At 41.6% G+C, this 24552-nt stretch overlaps 1 protein-coding gene across 3 annotated transcripts; it reads right to left on the bottom strand.

Annotated features, from left to right (window-relative positions):
* Positions 1-128: 128 nt before the first annotated feature.
* On the bottom strand, positions 129-21932 carry LOC128762083 (neuronal calcium sensor 1). 3 transcript variants are annotated; one of them, XM_053869925.1, is made up of 10 exons: positions 21754-21932; positions 21195-21286; positions 20256-20398; positions 13355-13379; positions 7561-7699; positions 4126-4204; positions 3029-3117; positions 2883-2960; positions 1436-1543; positions 130-989 (listed from the first exon to the last, which is right to left on the bottom strand). In XM_053869925.1, the coding sequence occupies exons 3-9, from the start codon at positions 20317-20319 to the stop codon at positions 1445-1447; spliced, it is 573 nt and encodes a 190-aa protein (XP_053725900.1). In that variant the 5' UTR covers positions 20320-20398; positions 21195-21286; positions 21754-21932; the 3' UTR covers positions 130-989; positions 1436-1444. The 3 variants fall into 3 exon arrangements, with proteins under 3 accessions (XP_053725902.1, XP_053725901.1, XP_053725900.1); XM_053869927.1 differs by lacking the exons at positions 21195-21286; positions 21754-21932 and adding an exon at positions 20469-21156 and having other exon boundaries at positions 129-989; XM_053869926.1 differs by lacking the exons at positions 21195-21286; positions 21754-21932 and having other exon boundaries at positions 129-989; positions 20256-21156.
* Positions 21933-24552: the final 2620 nt, after the last annotated feature.

Below are 24552 nucleotides of genomic sequence, written 5' to 3'. Positions count from 1 at the left end.
AGTTTTGTCACCATAACTCAACAGCAACACAAAGTGGATTGACATCGGCGAGGTAGATGGAATAGAGCGGCTTCAGTCTCTCTGGATTCTACACATAGGAGCTTCAAATGCATTTTATTCTGTGCTCTTATGCTGTTGGTGTACAGGTAAAATGGCATTTATTGTTTAGCAAACAATCCATTGCATAAGGCATTCGACCAAGTAGTAAAACACCCTAAATATTCAAAAGGAATCCGGCGAAAAGAAAGGCATCATCACATGCTGTGGACAATCATCACCACGGAGCTGACAAAAAACGGTTTAACGGCCAGAGTGGATGCTCTCCAAGTCCAGGTCTTTGTGTCTGCTGAGGGCGGAGAACGATGCTCCCAATTCAAATGTATGCTGGGAGCGTTGGCGCTGCTGCTTGCTCACGTCATTCAGGATGCAGCCATGCAGTACTGCAGACAGTGGTCGCCCATGCTTGCAGGGAAGTAAAAACACAATGGGACAAACAGGCAGCAAACATAGTAAAATCATCCACAGTAAACTACCGGCTCCTCCAACACTGCTCGGCAAATAAAAAACAGGAAATGTGAAGAAGCAATCCCACAGTAAGGACAGTGCAATACTACTTGGATACAAAATAAAAAATACTCCATTCCATTATTTATGGGTGAAAATAAATAATCATATGTACAATATACAACTGCGTTCAGATCCTTCCAGACTGAGTCCACGCTGAGATGGAGCGGTTTCTCTGAGCGGCAGAAATGACTGAGAGGCTTTTGCTTGGAAGGCTCCAGGCGATAAATATATATGTTCTTCACAGTCCTTTAGTGGAGAGGCAGACAAACAGCTACTGACACAAGTGCTTGTGCGGCCATGCGATTGGAGTTGGCAGTCCACGTTCCGGGGGAGTGAGTTGATGGCAGAGTGCTCGGCGTCTTCTCGATAGAGGTGCAATGGTGCTCGATTAGCATGTTTGGCGCAGGAGTCGTCGGACCCATCTGAGAAGTTTGGAGAACAACAACCGCTCAGCAGATATTGGGGTTACTTGTGAGGAGCATGCAGATGAAAAAACAAGATTAAAACAACGCGTTCATTGACGTTCTGACTTCACAGTTGACAAAATATTGAGCATGACGGAGAGAACATTTGGCAGCCGATGATGAATTGCATTAGGCAGCAAGAGGAGCGGGTTGTTACGCTCCTTCCAACACTACAAGATGTTGGAATTGCCAGCAAACAAAAGTGCCAAGTGAATAATTCATGAGAACAAACAGAGATCTCCAAGAGCTTCATTACCAGCACACACTCTGCTGTTTTTATTATGCCATCACAGCACTAAAGGACATGACAATCATAGCTTTTTAATATGGTATTTTGTATTGCATTGCGAGTGGCTTCTCTCCAACAATGAAATATGATCTCAGAAAATGAGATAAACACCTACCTCACAGTCCTACACGAGTCCGTCGTACAGGGACAGTGCTTGTACGATGGACGGGTCGGCTTTGGAGCCTTCCTGAAACTCCTGCAGGGTCAGCTTCCCATCCGCATTCTGGAACAAACAGGAAATCCATAACAGCCTTCCAAAAGATCACCACCAGGGGGCACAAGAGGGTCTCCAGCCTGACTGTATTTTCCGCTGCTGCTCGATGGTGGTGCACTTGGAAGGCAGCCATGCTGCCTCTCAGGGTGAAGCACTAGTGTAGGCAGGTCAACAACAAGGAGTATTTGTCACAATCATTGGCATGTTTTTCTTCAGTGAGTCGCATGCTGCTTTACATTTAAAAGTAGAGTAAAGTTGTGGCAACTGCACGATATTGGGTATCACTATAAGCGATATCAAAGCCTCCTGGGTTATCAAGCAAGCTCTGATCCGATTGGATATTGTACACACAGGCTCAGCTTTCAGCCAGAAAATACAATGAACTACAGAATACAATAGCATTTTATTTAGCCATTTAATAGCGATGTATTTTAATTATATATATATATACATATATATATATTTTTTTTTAGCCATTTAATAGCGATGTATTTTAATTTTATATATATATATATATATATATTTTTTTTTTTTTTTTTTTTTTTTTTTTTTTTTGAGACCAAAAAAGGAAAAGACGGTTTATTCCATTCAAAGAGATAAATAGCATCACTGATGAAGCGCACACTTGTGACGTAAAAGGCAGCTTTGAATAAAGCTGAAACTTGTGTGTGAAGTTTTCTTGCTTCACCATCTATTTTGATGGAGAAGCAGCAAAAATTCAAGTTTTGTTTGATTCGCTTTCTTCACAACACTAAGGATTCTTGGAATGTTTACATTTTGCAGCGTGTTTTTGACTCTCTATGACTGTAAATTAAGTTTTGAAAAAAAGTCATGTATGCCAATAAAGTTTGCCATGTTTGTGGACGAATTAGAGGAACATGAAACAAACAAAGTTGTGCTTGTGACCAGGTTGTTCCCCTAACTGTGTGTTTCCTCCATTAGCATAGAACTGTCATGTAAAGAATGTGACCTCCATCCATGCGACCTCCTCACTCTGGCAGATTGTCAACACGTTCTAATCCTGCCGGACCAGATGTTGTCATATCACACGGCACCAGTGATGGGCTGGTGCGGTTTCATGAAACTCTCTTCTCTTTTGCACAACTCATTTTAAAAAGTGTCATTGAAACACCTTTTCCAAACCAGTTATTACAGAGGAGACAGTGCCATCTAGTGGCCTCAAGGAATAAAGGCAGTCTTTCATGAAACCTTGTCAGGTCATCACTACAAATATAAACAACTGGCTGAAAGAAAATTTGAAGATTATGTTCACGCATGTATATAAATCATTAGCACTGCAAAGCACTTATGATTTATAGGTGAAATCCCCTTGTAATATTTTAAATACCTTGTCCATCATTGCAAAAATACGGTCCACTCTCTTTTCTGGGGTGTTCTCCTCTTCTGGCAGCTCCACCGTGTTCCCCTGAAACTGCATCCATTAGCTGATGCTTCACAAATCAATCTCCATAATATATAGCAAGTGAAACTCACCACCATCTGATATATGGCATCAACAATGTTCAGCATCTCATCCCGGGTGATGTATCCATCGTTGTCAAGGTCGTATAATTTAAAAGCCCCTGGACGGAGAGACGTGTTCGCTGTTAAGTGTAACTGTAGCTTTAAAGTTCACAACAGCGTACTGAGCACATGCTGAGATCTAAAAGCTCCGTTCCAGCCCAGAAAGTTAATGGCATTGAATCTTATTTTGACGAAGAAAAAAAAAAGCTTTGAAGTTCCTGCGTTTGTAAGTGAAATGCAGTGGCATCTAATGGTGCAGAAACAGACTGCAGTCAACTAAACTCCCTCTGCTCAGGCTTTAATGTTCTTCGGCTCAAACCCGGATAAATAAAACTCAACCCGGCCGTGAAAATATGGTCAACAAGTCGGAGAAACACAGTTGGATATCGTACCATGGGAAACTCAAAGATACATAAGTTCCATACTCGTCACTACTGAAATAGTGATGAAACCTGATCCAAACTGCATCTACAAGGTGAATCTGGATTGCAGCTGTGCTCTTACATCTCAGCTTTTCACTCATCTGCAGTGATGGGCAGATGAGGCTTCATGAAACAGTGTCCTTATTTTCAGAGCCCACTAGAGGGCACTCACTGCTCTAAAATCTTTGTATTTGAACAGCCACTTCAATGAAACTTCACCTTATTTCTAAACCAACAGCACCATCTACTGGGCTTTAAAAATAAGGACACTGTTTCATGAAGCCTCACTGGCCCATAACTAGGCTTCATGAAACAGTGTCCGAATATTCAGAGCCCAGAAGGTGGTGCTCTCTGTTTAAAAATGATGAGTCTTTTTTTTGTTTGTAATGCTGTATTTTCAGGTTTCTCATAGTAAAGAGGAGTGTAAAATACGAAGCATGATGAGAGTTTTCAATGAAATATTTCTTTGAAGCTGAAGATTTTAATGCAAAGAGCGTCATCTGAAAATATGGTCAACAAACACAGTTGGATATGTTACCATGGGAAATTCAAAGATACATAAGTTCCACACTAGTCAGCACTGAAATAGTGAGGAAACCTGATGGGATCCAAACTGTATCTATAAGGTGAATCTTGCGCACTTACATCTCAGCTTCTCGTCTAAGGTCCCTCGAGAAGTCACGGACAACGCCTGGATGAACTCGGAGAACTCGATGCGTCCGTCCTGCAGGTTTAGCAAGAGAGAAATGAGGAGAATATTACTTCATGCCCAGTCACTGGACTTTAACAACACCTCACTCTCAGTGATGTCCTTGCAGCGGCCCACAGAAAACAGGGCCAGACACTGGCTCCAAGTCGGCTGCTATTTTTGCCCTACACCTGGCTCTCACTCTCCCTCCTGAGGCACAAATATGCCACCTTTGGTCATTAGTGAGATGGATGCATCTGGCTCATATTTTTCACCGGACCGACACGTAATTTCTCACTTTCACAACTATTTGACATCACGGACAGCCATTGATGCTAATGACTTCATTGAAGAGCAGACTGGGCATCTGCTCGCCAGGCAAAATAGACACTGAGTGAGAGGTCTCACCAAATCCAGACTTGCTCGCCATGTTAGCCGTGACTCAACAAATGTCACTCAAATGGGAGCAAACAGCAGCTGGTGATTTACTGTCTTCCTGGTGTGGGTGATTCATGTTCCCAGGAGATGCAGATGGATTGCCCTGCATTGACCTGCGAGCACTCGGGAGTCCAGAGTTCTCCTTTCAAAAGAATAAGCAAGTGCTCTCCGAGGCTTCAGGCTGGTGTGACGTAACCTCGGCCAGACATTGCATCTGTCCGCTCATGCATTACAGATCACAAAAGTCTGTTGAGATCAACACCATCATTACCACTGGCATCATGTGTTCATCACTAGGTTCATTCCATCTAAGGAGCTCAGCTCACTGTTCTAATAATCCGGATCACTTCTCATGAGAATTCCAGATTTTCTGAACTTGTTTCCAAACACAACACAGTTGTTTGCAGTTGGTGTGGGATTTACATAATCGGCTGAATCTGGTAATCTCTCAAATTAATAACCAAAGTGTTGATTCTCAGCTGGTGCCAGCTTCCTGCGGACGTGAAAACTGAAAAGAGCTCGAGCCTTTACACGACAGATGGACTGAGAATGGAAATATATCGACAGAACAACAATAAGAACGCGAGCGATCTCTCATGAAGGAGGTGTGGGCTTCAACTACTGCCACTTTGAATGAGACTTATGGAGGATATGAAGGGGTAGACTGAGCAACAGTTCGTGCCTACTGTCATGGATGCCGACGATTTGACGCAGGCAGGGGGTGGAACGCCGTCGGAGAGCAGAACTCTCCGTCCCTGACGTGTGTCATAAAACACTTGGACTCCCTCTGAGTGCATGTGCTGATGGCGGCATGGACGGTTAGTCCCGGTGCTAAATGATAGAGTACGGACGGACGATTGGCTAGCGACTGCTTTTCAATATTATTAGAGCCTGGCGAATTCTAGACAGCTCAGAGAACGACCTGAATCCCACCGCATTAACTTACACAAGAGCAGCGTCTGGAGTGCAACACTCACATGTCGCAGCTGAAGCCTTCCTGTTGCTGTTTTTGATATTTCTGATGTAAGAGGTGGCTTTTTATTTCAGCGCTGTGCTAGGTTTCACGTGTCTTTCTAGACTAGCCGTGCAACCACTTTACTAACAGAACAACGAGGCGCCAAGAAAAATGTTGGGGGTCATTTTCAATATGTTTTTAGTCATGTGTGTATAAGAGAGGTGGATCCTGTCTTCAGACAAATGTCAGACACCTTGGTTTCACGTTTCAGATCCTGCATTGAATCGAGCATTTCATTATTATTATCAAAACATGACTTTCAGCAGCCGCATTTTGATGTTGTGTCTTGATCAACAATGAAACAAAAGCATGTTAATAGTTCCACATTTGAACATAATAAAGTAGCATTTAGACATCAATCTCTAGTTCATTATTAGTACAGTCATAACACATCATCATATAATAAATTATAAGGTTTAATAGATGTTGTTATGAATGTTTATAATCATAAAGTACTCATAGCAATTGCACAATTTGACAGAGCAGTGCTGCTGATAAAGGGTTCCTGAGTCTTTATAACCAGATTAAGTTAACTTCACTACTTATCACACTCCATAAATCCAGACATAAGTTACCGTACATGAGTAGTGATGGGTTGGTGAGGCTTCATGAAACAGTGTCCTAATTTTCAGAGCTCAGAAGGTTGCACTGTCCACTTAAAAATGATGAGTTTTCTTTTTTTTTGTTTGTAATATTCTATTTTCATGTTTTTCAAAGAAAAAAAGGAGTATAAAATACAAACCATGATGAGAGTTTTCTTTTTTTGTTTGTAATATTTTATTTTCAGGTTTTTCATCGAAAAAACAAGTATAAAATACAAAGCATGAGTTTTCTTTTTTGTTTGTAATATTTAATTTTCATGTTTTTCAAAGAAAAAAAGGAGTATAAAATACAAAGCATGATGAGAGTTTTCTTTTTTGTTTGTAATATTTTATTTTCAGGTTTTTCATCGAAAAAACGAGTATAAAATACAAAGCATGAGTTTTCTTTTTTGTTTGTAATATTTAATTTTCATGTTTTTCAAAGAAAAAAAGGAGTATAAAATACAAAGCATGATGAGAGTTTTCTTTTTTGTTTGTAATATTTTATTTTCAGGTTTTTCATCGAAAAAACAAGTATAAAATATAAAGCATGAGTTTTCTTTTTTGTTTGAAATATTTAATTTTCATGTTTTTCAAAGAAAAAAAGGAGTATAAAATACAAACCATGATGAGAGTTTTCTTTTTTTGTTTGTAATATTTTATTTTCAGGTTTTTCATCGAAAAAAACAAGTATAAAATATAAAGCATGAGTTTTCTTTTTTGTTTGTAATATTTAATTTTCATGTTTTTCAAAGAAAAAAAGGAGTATAAAATACAAAGCATGATGAGAGTTTTCTTTTTTTGTTTGTAATATTTTATTTTCATGTTTTTCAAAGAAAAAAAGGAGTATAAAATACAAAGCATGATGAGAGTTTTCTTTTTTGTTTGTAATATTTAATTTTCATGTTTTTCAAAGAAAAAAAAGAGTATAAAATACAAAGCATGATGAGAGTTTTCTTTTTTTGTTTGTAATATTTTATTTTCAGGTTTTTCATAGAAAAAAACGAGTATAAAATATAAAGCATGAGTTTTCTTTTTTTGTTTGTAATATTTTATTTTCAGGTTTTTCATAGAAAAAAAGGAGTATAAAATACAAAGCAGGAAGAATGAAATATGTCTACAAAGCTGAAGATTTGAATGCAGAGAGCGTCATCTAGTGGGCACAGAAAATGAGGACACTGTTTCATGAAGCCTCAGCAACCCATCACTAAGTATGAACATTAAAACATTCAAGTGTAAATGCACTATGATGCTTAAGATACCTCAAAGTAAAGTTGTATCTTTTTGTTTCTTTAAAAATGCAAGAACTCCACACCAGCTCGCTCACAGCAAGAGTCTCGATGACTGGATTTACAAACCTTGTTTTCGTCAAACACATTGAAGACAAACGACGCAAACTTTGTGGGATCACCAAAGGGGAAGAACTGCTTGTATATCTTCTGAAAGCCCAAAGCATCGAGCTGCCCACTCGGACAGTCTTTGATGAAGCCTTTGTACCTGACAAGAGAAGTGGCATCAATTAGCAAACACTTTTACGGAGAAACATCAAACACCCAGAGAAACCGAATGCTTCCCTCAGACGGATGCACGTAGTTAGGAGAGATCAAAAAGGTGAAGTGCAACACTCTTTGGATCATTTAAGATAAGGCAATCCCACTAATCCAATAGCCAGCCTGAGGTGCTTCACTTTAATCGAATTACACTCTAGTTCTCTTTTGATAATACGCGTGGCTCAGAGATAAGTCTGAGAGCTTCCTCTCGCCCGTGGAAACGAGCGCCTTGACGGCTCTATTAGCCTAAATATAGAAACACTTCATAAGCCATTTCAAATGCAGTCAGTCAGAGGTTGGCATTGCTTATATTCATCTATATATACAGGCGCAGCCATGACGTCCCAACAATGGTGGCTCAGGGTGCCGGCCTTCACACGTGGAATGTATATCTGATCAAAAGAACTGGAGCTCGGAAATATCAGACACAACCTTGAGCACTTGATCGACGGTGAAAAAGACACAAGATGTTCGTATGGTTATTCTGAAAAGGCTGCAATTCAGAGATATGGAGGAGGCTGAAAAAGAACGACTGACGGAGACGGGTATTTCACTGCTCGCCTCCGCCTACGGTGCTAAACCTAAATGCTTTAAGTTTAATATTACCACAGCGATAATAGACAAGCAATACAGCCATAAAAAGAACACATAATGTGAGAAGTCTGGAGGTAGTAGCATGTACTGTAAATGTCACGTAAAAATGACCTGGATTTATGAAGGGAAGTTAGAGAACACTGGCTTATATTCTGAAAGTCTATGCTGAACTCATTCCAATTAAAGAAAATAAGCAGGAGAAAAATCATTTTTAAAAAGTGGAGAATAATGTCTGAAGCTCGGTCTATAATCAGAATGGAATAATTTGGGTTGCTTCACACCAGCAGGCACAGAAGCCGGATGAAGATATTCCCAGGCGCCACTTTCAATGTTTTCTTCTCACTGCCTGAGGTTCAGTCAAAGTCAATAAAAATGTTTCCTCTCCCTCAGTAATATCATCTGCTGGATCAAAGGCGTAGCTGCGATAAAGCAGCAGCTCTGGTTGAAATGCATTTCCCTTTTGTACCTTGGTTTAGCGCTAAGTTAGACATGTCACTCGACTGTCGGGGTTCCAATCCTGTGCCACGCTTCTCAGCATGTTCATTTTTGATAACATGGCTGTTCAATGAACTGCAGTCTAGACTGAGACGTCCAGTTTTGGGCAGCAGGATCTGGGCCTAAAATCATCCATGTCACAGACCATAGAGTTTATTCAACTGCAAGTATTATTATTTGAAATAAAATACTTAACCACATTCTTGTACAGTGGTACAGTGTACAGTGGTGCCTCGGTTTTCAAACGTCCGGAATTCCAACAAATCGGAGTTCAAACAAAAATTTAGAGATTTTTTGGCTTGGGATTTTGAATGAAAATCCAGAACTCAAACGTCCCCGAATAAAAGCCGGAAAAAACTTAACGTGCACGGAGCGATCAGCTGACCCATTGTTATTGTGTATAACGCAGCCTCTGTATGCAGACGTGTCCCGTTAGCTCCATTTACTGACTGTTTTTCCTTCATATGGAGGTGTAAAACCTTTCCTGTCTCCGCACTGGACCGTGGTAGAGTGTCACAGGGGAGGTGCTGGAGCGCTCACTCCAGGGTTTGATGTCCTGTTGTGGGCTGGAGCTGGGACAGGAATGAGGCGAGTCTGGGACAGAGCGTGACTTGGTTTATGACTTTGTCACAGCCAAACTGCACAGAAGCGCACATTCAGAGCTGGACACGCACCGGGCACCTCTTCACTTCTGGAGAGACCTCACTCACTCGGCAACCCCTCCCACATGCAGCGGCCACACACATAGAGGAACAGCGCACCTGCAGCAGACACTCTACATTCACTCCTACAGAAGCCTATTTTAAGGCTTGGAACGCATTATTTCTTCTTCCATTCATCGTAATGGGAAAAATCGATTCAGATTTCGAACAAATCGCTTCTCAAACGGCCGTCTGGAACGGATTGTGGTCGAGAACTGAGGTACTTTAATCCAATCATATGTTTCCATATTGTAGGGTATTTTTCAATAACAAACTCTAGAGATGATAAAGATTTAAATAAGCCAATTGGATACAGGTTTGGCGCTTGAAAGTGGACCATCTTCATTCCAGAGCCTTTCTGAAATGCAGAGAATAGCCAAATAAACAAAGCCAATAACTCGCTTAAGATGCTGAGTCCGACTGCAGCGGACTGACCTGGTTTACAGTAGTAATGTGACCTAAACCGTCAAAATAATGAAGAGCTTTCTTCAAAAGGTTTCAGGAATCAAGTAAACTTCGGCTCTTTCGGCTTTATCTGGTTTAAGGTTTAATATGATTGTAAAATATTCACAAATCACGGAGTAGTGACCTCAAACTGGACCTGAGTGAACAGTGGGTGAAGCCCAACTCTACACATTGCAATTCACAACTGGGAGCTGGTTTGTATATTCATCTGAGACATTGTTCTTCCACTGGGGTGCCACGGCACGAGAGACTGTCAGGTGTGCCGTGGGAAAATGGTCCAGTTTCACCTCATTTGTCCGGAGACAGAGGTGGGCAATATGATGACATTAAATCATGAGAATTAGAAGGTGCGGAGGAGCAACCAAGGTGAGGAGATCACATGGATTGACATTCTTTCTATCCACTCTACTGTAGAGCTACAGTGTGTTGATGCGCTGATCTGTCCGTCAGTCAAAGCAGCGCTGCTGTGGTGCGCGACGCTCCTCTTCTCACACACTCACAGCCAAGAAGCCGCTGACATGCGCAACTTCCAGCTGTTTTTAAACCTGATGCGCCTCTAACTTGACCACACACTTTCACCACAGAACCATGGAGGCAGGGATCCTTGTCGGAGCCGCCACCATGCCAAAGACTGTCTGCACCGCAGAGCTAACAGAGCTAACGGCTAACGTGACGTCTCACGTCAAAACCTTTTTGATACTCATGGACTGTCAAAGTTTGCTTTGTGGTTTAAAAGTAGGCGAAAAACTAAATGCACAATAAAATAAATGTGCTCCAAAATGTAAAGAGAGAAAGACTAATAGTTTTTATGAAACAAGTTCAGGCAAAGAACGATAAGGATTTGTCTGGAAACTCAAAACTACAATAAAATCATGCAAAAGAGAAGTGATAAAATCGAAATAGTTATCTAAAGTAAATAAATAAATAACATGATTTCTGGACACACATGAAAAAAATACATTTTCTGCAATTTGTTTCTGCAAATAGCCAGGCAAAATAAGAACCGAGTGTCAGTAGCTACAGTTTTTTACAAATAGGGATTTTCGATACGACTTTAAGCACAAGTGCGCTTTGGCCGAGGTTCCTTTGGTGGCGTGCCCCGTGATTTTTTCAGTGAACCAAGGGTGTCGTGGCTGGAAAAAGGTAGAAAAACACTGACCTGAGACATTGACAAAGACCTGAGGACCAACACACACAGAAAAAAACTCAAGTTTGGTCAGAGGTTGCTGCTAAAAGAAGTCTTTTACTGTGTACTAGCAAGCCTGGCAGCTATAATGTGGAAGTGCACTTAAAACTAAATGTATCTTGGTCTTGGGAGATGTGTAAGTGCATTACATATGCATTAGCTTGGGAAAACGGGAGGTTCAGTCATGTGATACCGGGAATGTAATTGAATGCCTTTGACAGTATTTACAAACATCTTTCGAGTCTTTAATCAATAAGAGGTCAAATATGCAGATGCTTTCATCAAGATGTGAGACCAGTGTTTTGTGTTTCCACTTTCACTTTCACAGTTGGAGAGCACATTGGACTGGAGTCAACGTCTTCATCGCATCATTTGCCAGGAACAAATCATGCTTCTGAAATGGACTTCACGACACACAAACACAGCCACCATGTACTTGAAGTAGAGTAACACCAAGCTGGCATGGAGGAGCAGACTACGCAGCAGACCACACAGTGGAGCCTGCAGCCGCTAGATAAAGTATTTGTGACTGGCATTTCCTCCTGCGTCTTGGCAGCGGCCATGGTGGCTCTCTAAAGTGTTGTGTGGGACAAGGCTGTTCCAGCCAAGCTGGCAGAGCAACCACTCCACTATGGTATTCCGATATCGATTTCAGGTGAGGCCAAAGAATACTAATGATCTTCCTTCAGACGCGATAGCGCAAATGAGACGCGTTGATCTAACCCAGCTCATTTTTGTGTCCGTGCCTGTGATCTAATTACACGCCATCTGGCATTTCCCCTGGTAAAATTCCCTCTTATCCCTCACACCCACTCGCGCCAATTGCCTGTGATCTTGAAGAAAGGACTCATGCAAACTCTGCTGTGAAAGACAGTGAGAGCAAATGCGGGATGCAGAGCCGAGGGCTGGAGGTTAGCGGGTGTGTGTCCATCCGGCCCAGTGCACTCCGGCAGGCCAGGCTTAAACGCTCCGGACCTGCCAACCAAGAGTCAAGTGCAATGCCCCTTATACGACGCAGTGTGTAGCACTGACACGTCCTTCATGCCCCCCATTTTTTTTACAGGGACAGCTAGTATCTCATGAAGGCAAAGATCTCCTCATGCATGCAAAACTAGATTGTGAAATACAACACCGATGCAGAGCCACTGAAGTGTGAACATGGATGAGTGATCGCTTTATTTAAGTGTTCCATTTCTGACACAACACTTTTGCACTCTTTGGTTTCGCCTGAAACCCAACAGCCACGTAACCATCTCTGTAAGACGGAACTACTTTTATGGCTGTGTCCTCACAGTTATTTACCCACTTTGTAGTCTGAGTTGAGTACAGTAAATGTCATTTGAGTACATAAAATAATTCATGGGTTAATCTGCCCAGTCACACGGAGCTAAAAGCCTGTTATGAGAATGACCCTGACCGGTCTCCCTGGAAACAGACTTGCCTCTGAAACAAATAGACAAATGCTACTAGGTGGTGACAGGCTGGTGAGGCTTCATGAAACAGTGCCCACTAGATGGCACTGGCTGTGGGTCTGAACACCTATCTAAAACAAAGTCTGACATGCAGTCTGAGCTCCAGAAATGAGGACAGTGTTTCTTGAAGCCTCACCAACCATCACTACTAGGTAATATCCTTCAAGTATATAAATGCAGCCGCAACATTTTTGATGTTTTCATACGTACTCTTTGTGAAAGAGGGCATCAAAGGAAACCAATTCCAATGCTTTGTCTCAGGATTTTGTTTATAAATTATTTCCCAAGATGTTGATGGCTCTGGCAAGAGTCACATTTCACTGTCATGTATTTCATTTCATGAACTCATGCTGTGACTTGTGGTGTGCACTATTAAGAATAGAACCCAAACAAACCGTAATGAGGGCAGAAATCATAACATTTATTCCTCATGCTGCCTCTTTTCAATCCTGTTGTGGACACAGTAATTGTGGTGGTGAATATGTATGTGTGGGATCCAGATAAATGAAATTGAAATGGGATGAAAAAGAATGACTGATCAGGAACCCACATTCATTTGAATGGTCCGTAATTGAGTAAATCCACAACGCGTACAATGGTGTACTCGAAACGCTGTCCGGCATCTCGAGAAAATTAAAGCTGGGCTTGTCCCTTTTCTAGTTCCAATGAAAAAGAAAATGAACACTTACCACTGTTGCACCTCTTTCTCCGTGACTGCAGGAGAGAAAAAATAATAACCATTAGAGCTGATTAAATTGTGTAGTTGGAGGCATTGTTAAACACAAAGTTTGTGACTTGTTTCACCAGCCGACAGCATCACAGTTGCTACAGTGAACAATGAAAGCCAATGATGTTTTAAGCTTTCCTCGGAGTAAGACTGGTAAGTGGAGGAGTCTGAAAAAGGCAACGCTTCAGATTGAAAGACTGAAGGTCAGGCATGTTTAGAAAGGAGGGTTTATAAGGAAGGATGTGTTATCAGCACACACAAGCCACATTACCTGTCGGATTACAATCAGCCAATTCTCCCCCTTTATCTCCTTTTTTCCCCTCAAAAACACCGAGCAATTTTCAGACCCACAGCCTCCAAGGCATGAAACGGGTGGCTGGAAATCAATAACTCTAGTTTAACCAGCTGATCTTTTGAGAGACTTGTTCATTCAATCAAGCGGACTATATGTGTTCGACACAATCACAATCTGCAACGGTTAGAGAGACAATCGACATTTTCCTCGGCTCCACTGTGGCTGATTGTCAAGTTTAGAAGTGAATATATATACAGTAGTAAGGATGGGCGATATGGACATATAAAGTTACCATGATAAATGTTGCGATAAGGATAAGGATAAATATCACAATAAATACATTTTCATTCCATTCCAAGTGTTGGACACACTAAAGTGTTTTATGATGAAACTTAATAGTGCAGTTTGTTTCCAACATCATTATTTGTTTATGTTTAAATATAATAGTTAACTAAGTGTAGAGATGAGAAATTCGATGTTTCACATCTGGTAGAAGCTGCTGGTGCCTGACAGACTGCTCTGCCAGCTTTATTGAGCCGTCTGTCTGCTGTATCTCATGTCTCTTAACAGTTGACTTTAACTATGGACCAGTCTGGACACATTTCCTAGATACTATTGAAGAAATATTAGAAATCATGTGAATAAATGATCATGTAGTCATATTCTATTCTCCAAATCATTATACAAACTGTCAGTCCTTTGTCTAAAATGGTTGTTTTCCATTGCCTTATTGAACATTTCACTAATACTTTGACCACTTTAGAATTTGTTGATGGTCCCTAACTGATGCCGGGGTGTAGCATTAGCGCTGCCTGTGAGAGTGTGTCCGCAATCAGTGAACCCTAATGGGGAAGCGGAAGAGGACGCAGCCGCCAAGACCGGAGCGGAGCTCCGTCCAATATATAACTGTTTTTACCATGGTGTTTGGGTGAGGAGCCAGCGCTACAGGAGACCTGCATGTGTTGATGTGAACCAAGGCCGATGACTGTGTCAGAGAACCTATGAGGACCACTCCATCTAATAAAATAAAGAGGGATCCAGAGACTCAGAGTCGACCAGTGACATTATCAAATGTCCCCTGTATTAAAAATAAGTTTAAAACTACGATCGTGAACCAAAGTCCACCGCACTCTCCGCAAATGTCAAATGTTACGCCGGTGTCGGCTGTCAAACGCACAGCGCGCTGTCGCATGTGCAGGTCCAATGCAGCGATTGCCATGTGTTTAAGGAATGTATCGTGAGATGCAGAATTGCCATCGTGAGATTGTGTTTGGCGGTATATCGTGAACGATAAGTTATCACCCATCCTGAACACAGAGGCTCATACAGAAATGAGGATATACTGTAGGACAATAGACACAAACTGAAATCCATGACATCTTTTCCAAACAAAAATCCATTTTAATTTATTCAAATAAAAACATAACCTATTCAGCTAAGCACATGTTTTTGCTGAAACTGTATTAGTTCATTTGTACTATGACAAAAAAGCCACCAGGGTCAATCTTATAAAAGACAGAGAAACAGCCTTTACACGGCCTGCAACCATCACTGCTGTCGGAAAGTGTGGACATTTTCCATGGCAATGATTTAATAATAAAAAATACATTACTCAGCTTGGACAAAGGCAATAATATAATAATCCCTGGCGCGAGAGCGCTGGATGGGTTTTTCCCCTCCAGGGTTTGCTCAAACACGTCCAGCGTGTACTCTGTCACTGTGAGAGCCCTCATTGCTCTGACATCTAACAAAAGCACCGTTCTTATTCACGTGCACAGCTTACATCCTGCAGATATTTGAGAATGGGTGCTGGTGTTTCCATGCGATACAAGTGCACTCGTTTGGAAAACCGTTTCTGGGACGACAGAGATGTGGTGAGGTGCAGTTTGACGCTCTAAAAACTCTGTTTTCCCTGAGATGAGAGAGGTCCTGCACCACAAAAACCACCCACCACCAGGAGTGGAGAAATGAGATTTCCTCACCAAGAGTCATGAAAACACTTGTGAAAAGCTGTTTCACCTTTTAAAGGCCAAAGACACAGTGTACTTTGCAGAGTTTGCTGCAGGGGATTTCCTTTAATGCTTCCATCTTTGAGAGAAAATATATATGGAAAATATACTCCAAACTTGCACTTCAAACTGGGTTGCACTGGTCCGGAACATTTTCTGTTATTTCTATTATTATTAAAAACTACATGAATTGGTGAAAGTTTATTTTATCATCCATAATACATTTATATTTAATTTTCAAAGAATGGAACAAACCATACTGGAATGAGGGGGACAGTTTTATTTATTTATTTTACTTTACTTTTTTTAACATTGAAAAGTCAACTATATACTGTATTTATTCAGTAATAATGTCCAACTTTTCATATTTTGGCTTACTATCTCAGTGGTACTTTTGAACTTTCGCTATTCTTTCTATTATTTAAATAATTTTTCCTCTTTTTTTTTTTTATCTCAGATACCAGTATGAGTGCCTTACGCTCCATCTAGAACCACTTTATTCACACACTTCCCATAGCAAAGCTCAGTCACACATTTCTCTCAAGATACTATTTATAAGAACTTCAGTTGAAATGAGGATAGACAAACATTTCTATGAAGCACAGTTACTATAATCATAATTTCTCTTTTCTTCACCTCTCCATTAAGACTGCAAGGAGAGTGATGATCCTATTTGTTTTCATCTGCGTAGTCGGAGAAAGACACGCAATGGTGAAGCACCAGAGATGAACATCCAACCTCCGTAGAGGGAAGGAGAGTTATTCAATTTTATTTTATTTTTTTATTGCTGACGTGGGCCAATAAAACGAGACAATGATTGAAGGTGATTCTAGGGCGAATGGGCTGTGCTTCGTCTCTGTACTGCCTTCTCCTCGTATTTGGTGTCTCAGTCCATCATCGACTCATCCATCCATCTGTATTCTTCCACTTATATAATGACTCCATGGTCATGGGGGATTGGAGTTTATCATGGCCACACGGGGAAACTGCCAGGGGGGACGCCCGGCCTCAATACACTGGCTGTTCATCGGACGCCACGCATCACTCACACGGATATACTCACGCCCACGTACAAGTGAGAGGAGGCACTCACATGAGCATGAGGATAACATGCATCTCCACACGGCAGGAAGCTCCTTCATTCTAACCGAAGGGCTGCCACAAGCTAGAAGCCCCAGAGCTCGGAGATGGCAGCATGGTTTGGCTTTCAGGGCACAATTACAACAATGAAATGAGTCTGGGACTCTTTGCTGGGAGGCACCATTGCGTCACTTGGATTCGCCTGCTTGGTTGTAATGTTTTGAGCAAAAACTAAACTCCAAATCTCTGAATGATCCAGTTTTAGAGCAGTTTTGTTGCCACTTTGAATTTCAAATACGGAAATTCTGCTTGAAGTAAATGGCTCTTCAAGACAATACACAAGTCTTAAAATGAAAACTCACATATAATTGTGATGACTGATGATTGATTTTCAGCCTCTCGCGTCATTAATGTATGTCATTATCCTAAATAATTACGATGTTCCTGATCATTAGCTTGTCACTGTTCATTGCTGTCCCGATGGCTTTGCCCTGCATTGTTCAATTATTGGCTCCTTGCTTTCGTAAGAGTAGTTTCTGCAAAATATGAGTGTTAAAAAACGGACAATAACCAGTCCAAAAGAGGAATATGTAATTTAGTTTTAAGCCATGCTTGGTATCGCATGGTCTGGTATCATTGTCCATGCACTTTGAATTGTTCACGTTACTCTCAGATTTCATTTTGTCTTTTATCTTTCGCTTTCAAATCACTGAAAATACCCCTTCTGAGCTATCCAAGCCTTTTTTTAAACTTAAGAACCATATTTGGCAGTTTGACTTGTTGAAACTCTCCTTTCATATTTCTAAAAAAAAAAAAAAAAAAAAGACTATTCTTCTGTTCTCAAAAATAAAAAAAAAACAGACATAGAAAGTCCCCAATCTGTCAAGAGCCCAAGAAAGTGGGGACTGGAATGACAGACAGCACTTGGGAGGGACAAAAAAAAAAACTCCTCAGGATGAAGGAAAGGAGAAGTGATGCAAGTCTCCAGACAAGAACTAGAATCCTCATGCTGTGAGAGAAAGCTTGGTGCCTCAAAGTAATGCTGGGGAGCTACAATCCCAATCAAAATATTCAATTCCCTATTAGAGGACAGAGTGAAACAGATAGGGAGGAAGGGTGAAGGAGACCGACGGAGAGGGAGAAGAAAGAGATGGGGGGGGGAAGCCGGCAGTCAACCCAGCAGTGGCCCAATCTTCCTCCACAGCAATTTCCTGCCACTACGGCCTGTCTTGCTCTCTGGTGGAGAAGATCACTATTCAAATAACACTGTCATTAGGCAGTCAACAGACGTCAACTCCCCCTCACACCTGCACGCTCACAGAATACCAATATTCACTCGAGGAATGATAAAGCAATGACTCAAATAGCGTCTCCACAAAATGCTTCCGATTGAAAATCAGCCAAAGATTTTTACTCTTGTTTTGTTGGGAAGTAATCTCTGCACCTGATCGAGCAGTGGCTACACGTCATGAACGCTGAGTTTCCACCAAAGCCATTTTGCAGCGCATCCCTGTGGCGGTTCTCCGCTCCGTTTCAAACACGCTGCGGTTTTTCACACTCTACACTGTGGTGGAAGATGATGGTTCAGCTGTAAAACATAGCGTGGATCCGGAAAGCTTTCACGATAATACATTGTGAACAGACTTGGTTCACAATTTACTGTGAAAGAGCATCGTAAACATGGCATCATGACTTGGCAAAAGTGTTTCCCATACATGATGACACCATCTCAGTCTACCAGTTATTCGCTCTACCTCCAATAGAAGGTAAATAGCAGCGTGAAGCACGGAGGACGTTTGTTCATTATTGTGGGTTTCAACAGGTTTTTAACTCTCAATAATGGCGACATCAGTTGAGACGAGATGCTGAGTCAGAATTGGTTTATCGAGCTACGCATCTATCTGAATGGGTTTTCAGACCATAACCCTGTCTTGGATCAGATCAGCGATCAACCTATGATTATAGATGGTTAGTTCAGCGTTTCACAATGTCATGCACTTTGTGTATAACTCACAACTGGTCTCCATGACTTTTTATCTAAGATGGATTGTGGCAATCATCAAGTGACGTGGTGAATCGGAAAACAACTAGGGCTGCAACTTTTCATTGCCCACTAATCTATTTATTATTTTTCCGATTCATCAACTAATCGCAATTACCTTTGTTTCGTCCTATTTTCAATTTCTGAAAAAACCTAGAGTTGCTTATATCATCTCTCTGTGATACTCCAACACCATGCATCTGAAGTATATTAAAATAATGACACATAACCCAGGAACCTGTATTAACAATGTGAAGTATGAACCATGAAACAGTCGACACAGAGCTCCAGTTCTTTAAAACGGAGATCTTTTTTTGGTCCTTGAGAACAAAACATCCATGTTTATATATGTATCTGTAGATGTGTACATAATATATCTGATCGACAGCAATCGGAAACAACACTTTCAGTGTAGCTCCCTCGTACAGTTCTGTTATTATTATCGGTGCCGGACACTATGAATGCAAAGAGAGAGACAGACCGAGGACACTTCTCTACATCACCGTAAAAAAAAAACCACTGTAGTGGGGCAGATGTCAAGTATCTGATATCATATCTCCTCTTATAACAACAGATAGTGCTAACCTGTGCTAACCAGCATGCTAGCTGTTAGCTCGACCATATATGTTTTTTTCAGGTTTCATCTTTTTAGGTTTCTTCCTAAAGACACAATATCTTTGCAAACAAGACGAAGCCAACAAGTTGCTAAAGTTATTAGGTGTAGGTTTTGTTTACAACGACATTTTTTGCAAAGCAACAATGGCTGTATATCAAATGCATAAAATGCCAAATCAAAAGGACAAGAATCATCACAGATCATCACAGTCCATTTCCACCTCAGAGACGTCTTATGAACCATGCGAAAACTTTACTTGGATGTGCATTAGAGAAGACAGAGAAGAGTGGAGCAGGTCAAGCCTGAGTCAAGAACAGTGGTGGCACGAAGTGGAAGATGCGAGGGATTCCACATCTATGGTTTGTTTTATACATCACTGCCTCCAAAAGCCTTGAAATCTATATTTTATTGGAGGAATCCTGTGATCTACTGTGATGACTTGGAATGTCCAAGATGACTTTGACAGCACCGTAAAAATGACGCACATGTTTTAGTACACAGCATATTTCACCCGGAATATCTGAAAAGAGCCAGAGCTCCTCAGCCTCTTTCTTAGCAAGCGTAGCATCTCCATATTCATGAGTGGCCTCTGCGTGATTTAAAGATGCTGATGACAACTTTGGCAAACATAAGCCAATCATGATTGCATGCACATCCAAATGTAAATGAAAATAAATGCGGGAATGGTTCCCAGCTGACATTCAGTTGTTGCTAAATGAGGGCGAGCAGATCCACAAGGGATGTTTACGGAGTCGAAAAATATGACTGAGTAAGCACAGTTGCAGAGAAGCGTTTTCAGTGGAGTGTGGTGAAAGTACTCACAGTATGTTTTCCTGGTAAGCTCCTCCACCACCTCCGGTTTGAGCTTGCTGTTGGATTTCCCCATGATCTTTAGCTTCACTCCACACTTTTAAATCCACCTTGACAAGCCGCACCTGTTACTCCCTCCTCTCTGGTTTTCTCCTCTGCCAAAAACACAGACATATGAATGCCAGTTGAAGCCCACCGTCACCCTTGACATGGGTTTGTTTTTACAGGAAAATCACAGCAGCTCCCATTAAAGCTGAAGAAGGCGGTTATCCGAGCCAGACGAAGGACACCCCAGGGTGCCTGTGATGGAGATTGTTAAGTCAGAATACGCGCTGAGTGCCGGCCTCATTTCTTCGCAGCAGTCCGTGGGCGAAAAGTGGCGTTGGATGCGTTGCTACCTTTTGTCCCTGGTTACAAGAGTCACTCAGTGGCAGGGTTAAGTACGCTCGCTCTCTTTTCTCCTCACTCCTCCCATCGCTCCTTTCCCACCACTATCTCTATCGCGCTGGATAAGTGACTGTCGAGAAGAATCCACCCCTCCTGACCGCTCAGATAAGAGCAGACCACGTTTTGGAGGCGCCCTTGAGTGCGTTTCTCTCTCTCCAGTCCCTGAAATGAACCTCAGTTGAAGTAAAAGGATGCAGTTATCAACAACAATTAAGGAAACTACGGCTACTAGAGGAGACATCAAGGGAAATGTGCATGCTCTCCGCTCATGGACAGAATTCTCCCTCCTCATTTCTGAGTCATAATTCTCCCCCGTTCCAGTCCTGAGGACGGCATGGTGTGGTGGTTTTCTTTTCTTTTTTTTTTTTTTTTCCGCCACAGAGGCAGCACACAGGAGATGAGGGATAATGGAATTTCTTTGTATCCTGGCGTTGGCATGCATCGATGCCTGTAATAACAAGAGCTGTCACAGATACAAAAGAGAGCCACACAATGGGTCGGCACCTTCACTGGCGACATGTGCTCTTCAAGTCAAAGGGCATTCTTCTTAGCGCTGGAGATCACCATCGTGTGCAACTCTTCCTTCAAGGATTGATCTAAAAATAAAAAGTAATATTTGCTGTCACATAAATCTTGACTCAGAAATAGAACAATAAGACAAGAAACAAAAATATATATTAAAAAAAAAAATAGAGTAAAGTATACTTTATATAAAACAAAATTAAATGTAAACAGAGGTCTGGTTTGCAGAAATATGCCACATATTTTATTTTGCAACCAACAAATGTGCGTCAAATTAAATAGCAAAGGTAAAACTGAATTAAGAGGGTTATAAATACACGAGAAATGAAATCATTTCATAGAATTTCCTGGGCAGCAGGTGGGATGTTGCTTGGCAGTGCCATAGCAACACACACAGTTTATGAGCAGAGCACCGCCGCTCGAAGCTTGCTAGTCATTGCGCTGGTGTAGTTCCCACGCTGCTTTTACTGGGCTCTTAAAGAAGCCCTTGAACACGGGAATTAGCAAAAGCGACGAATAATTACAAGGTGGACATATTTACCCGAGGTCCAGGAGGGGGGGAAGACGGCGTTTTTGTCTGCGGACAGTCCCCGTCGCGGTCCGTCACCGTCTTCCTCCGCCGAGTTCCGGGAGCGCCTCGGTGTCGCGCGGTCCTCCGTCGTGTGATTCCGCCGTCGGGGAGTGACGTGGACGCTGGACTCGGCCAAATGTGGAGAGACCGCCGCGCAAACAGCGACTGTTTGCTCGGCTCTAACCCCTGACGGATGCGTGTCTCATCGCTGCTTGCTCACTTTTTGACCCTCATGACCAAGTTAGGAGTGAAAGCAGTTTGACTACACGACTAACAGTATAAATATTGACCAGCTCAACATGAATATTTGTTGTTTTAATACACATAGTGTCCTGGGCTATAAAGAGCCACTGCAGCAAAAGAAGGACCAGGGACAGTAAAAGTGATTCAGATGCCTGAGGCAAAGCACCGTCCAGGGGCCCTTTATAATATGGACCACGCCATTAAGTGTTTGGTGAATCCAATGAAATATGCTGGCTTCATGCTGCCGTCAACATCTTTCTGCACCACCTGGCTGAATGGGCTCCTGGAAGGGTTTTCGCTCACCAGAAGGGCTGCAGTGCTTCTTTGTCTCATGGAGAATGATTGCCTCAATCTTCCCCAGACTCTCCCTGAATGTGATAAGATCAGCACCTCTCACGGTGACGCTGCAGTTCACTCGACAAAAAGGATGGAGAGCTTAAACGGCCGCTCCTTCCCTGGAGTTAAATCAGATATCCAGCGTATCAATGAAGGTGTACGATAAAGTGCCGATGCAGTTCTTGGTGATCTTTATTGTTTTTGGTCTGCCTTTATGTCAGTTTGGAAAAATAAGCTAAAAGAAAAAACAATGACATGCTCATTGATAATGGGACAGGGAACATATCACACAGTTGTACTGGTTCCATTCTGTAAAATAATGTTTTGTTAGAAGTTTGGCTTCTAACAACTGCTCCCTTCAGACCTTGCATTAACAAAACAAAACAAATACACAGAAAACCTGGCCTCAGAATGCAATCAAACCATGAAAATAAACCAACTTGCATGTACATTTGGTCAAGGATTTACCTGTAGGAAGTTTGTTTTTCCTCCTTCAATACTGTTTTGGGGGTTCAGCGCGAGATAGCTATAGTTTTGACAACACGGCTCTACAATTACAGTTAATGCTCCTTGAGAGGCTCTTGAAAGTGTCTATTTGAATAGACTAGCCAGATTTTTTGACTCATCCCCATTTTGATAACTATACATCAACCTTGTGTGTAAATGATTGTGGCCACATAAAAGGACTTAGTGGACCGAATTTGGTCCCGAGCCTTGTGTTTGACACCAGCAACATTAGCAGCATTGGTTGCAGAAGGAAACTGCAACAGCAAGACTATAGTTTGGACTAATAATCTGAAGAAAACAATATAATACAGTTGTTGCTTGGCATTATTCATTGTTTATACCAAAAATAAATAAACACATTTTTTAACAATTTGAATCAGTTCAACCTGTTCGCCCTCAGTGAGTCTGACTTGATAAGTGCAAGTTAGCATTTCGTGCCCCGCTTGCCGCCTTTATCGAGCTAGATATAAAATGTGTTGAGCTCTATTCATGAGGTGAAATTAATATTAGCAGCATCTATATATATATATATATATATATATATATATATATATATATAAAATGTAAAATGTGTGGACTTGAACAACCTATTCAATTAGATTACTTCTAAACCAAGAGCGCCATCTAGTGGCCCCTGAAAATTAGGGCACTGTTTCGTCAACCCTGCAATACTGTTTCATGATACCTCATCTACCCATCAATACCTGCATCTAATGGATGCGTCACGAGAAGCTGACTTTTGTGTTTCTGGCTCGTGCTTGGTGCGACACTGTGCTGAATTTGAATTTTGCGTTTTATTTGAATAGCACTAACTTGATGTGTGATCATTTTCTTACGGCATATTAGTGAGGGATGCTTTTCGTATGCTAAGAAAAAGAAGCTCTTCTCTGAGTCTCTTGTGGGTGACTTAGCTGCTTTTGTGGAACCATTTGTGAATTCTGTTTTTAGCTCACTCCACACTTGAGGAAAACTTGTGGAGAACCATGAAGAGGAGTCGGCCCTCATTTCCACAGCTCTCACTGAAATGAGGTGGACGGAAGGTTACATTAAAACTAATTGTATTTTCACGACTTCCCTTGTCTCACGCACGATGAGACAACACATTCCTGGAAAAGGTTAAGTGTATCCAAATATAGCCCTGCGTAATGACTGATTTGGAAAATGCTGGCTCAACGGACAATGAGCGGAACACGAGGATCTGGGGGAAGACTATTTCAGATTTTGAAATTGCTAAAAGATATGGAGATGCAGTTATTATGATCGAGCCAGATGAATGGGTTCAGTTCTGCTGTGTATCGATTGTCGTTCCGGCTGCAATAAAGACGCAAGGACATGCCATTTTACCCGCAAGCATCCATTTATCATATACTGCACGTCAATAATTCTTCAGCCCAAATTACAGGGTAAATATATTTCACCAATGAAGCTGCTGAACTCACGGTTGTTTGTCAGTTTTTTGTTCCGACCACCACGATTTAGCGTGGATGAGAGAGGATACGGGGCAAATGGAAGCAGGCTTTCTAATCTTCATGCTGAGCACCTGTGAGCAGGAGAAATGGATTTCATGGAAGTGAATCGGTTTATAAGTCGGTCTTATCCCCTCCACGTGGAGGAAATTGTGATGCATATTAGGGAAACCTGCTGTCATTGATCATAAAGCAGCGCCACAAAAAGCACATTCAT

The sequence above is a fragment of the Synchiropus splendidus genome, chromosome 7, assembly GCF_027744825.2.
Source record: "Synchiropus splendidus isolate RoL2022-P1 chromosome 7, RoL_Sspl_1.0, whole genome shotgun sequence".
Lineage (NCBI taxonomy): Eukaryota > Metazoa > Chordata > Actinopteri > Syngnathiformes > Callionymidae > Synchiropus > Synchiropus splendidus.
The sequence above is the reverse complement of the archived record's forward strand: the minus strand, read 5'-3'. Positions and strand labels throughout refer to the sequence as shown.

Bases quoted from the DNA above. Each gene is read 5' to 3' on its own strand.
- LOC128762083 (XM_053869925.1), bottom strand. From the start codon at position 20,319: ATGGGGAAATCCAACAGCAAGCTCAAACCGGAGGTGGTGGAGGAGCTT. The intron at 13,380-20,255 runs GTGAGTACTTTC...TCTCTCCTGCAG, and splicing joins GCTTACCAGGAAAACATACT to TCACGGAGAAAGAGGTGCAA. The intron at 2,961-3,028 runs GTGAGTTTCACT...ATGCAGTTTCAG, and splicing joins ATGCCATATATCAGATGGTG to GGGAACACGGTGGAGCTGCC.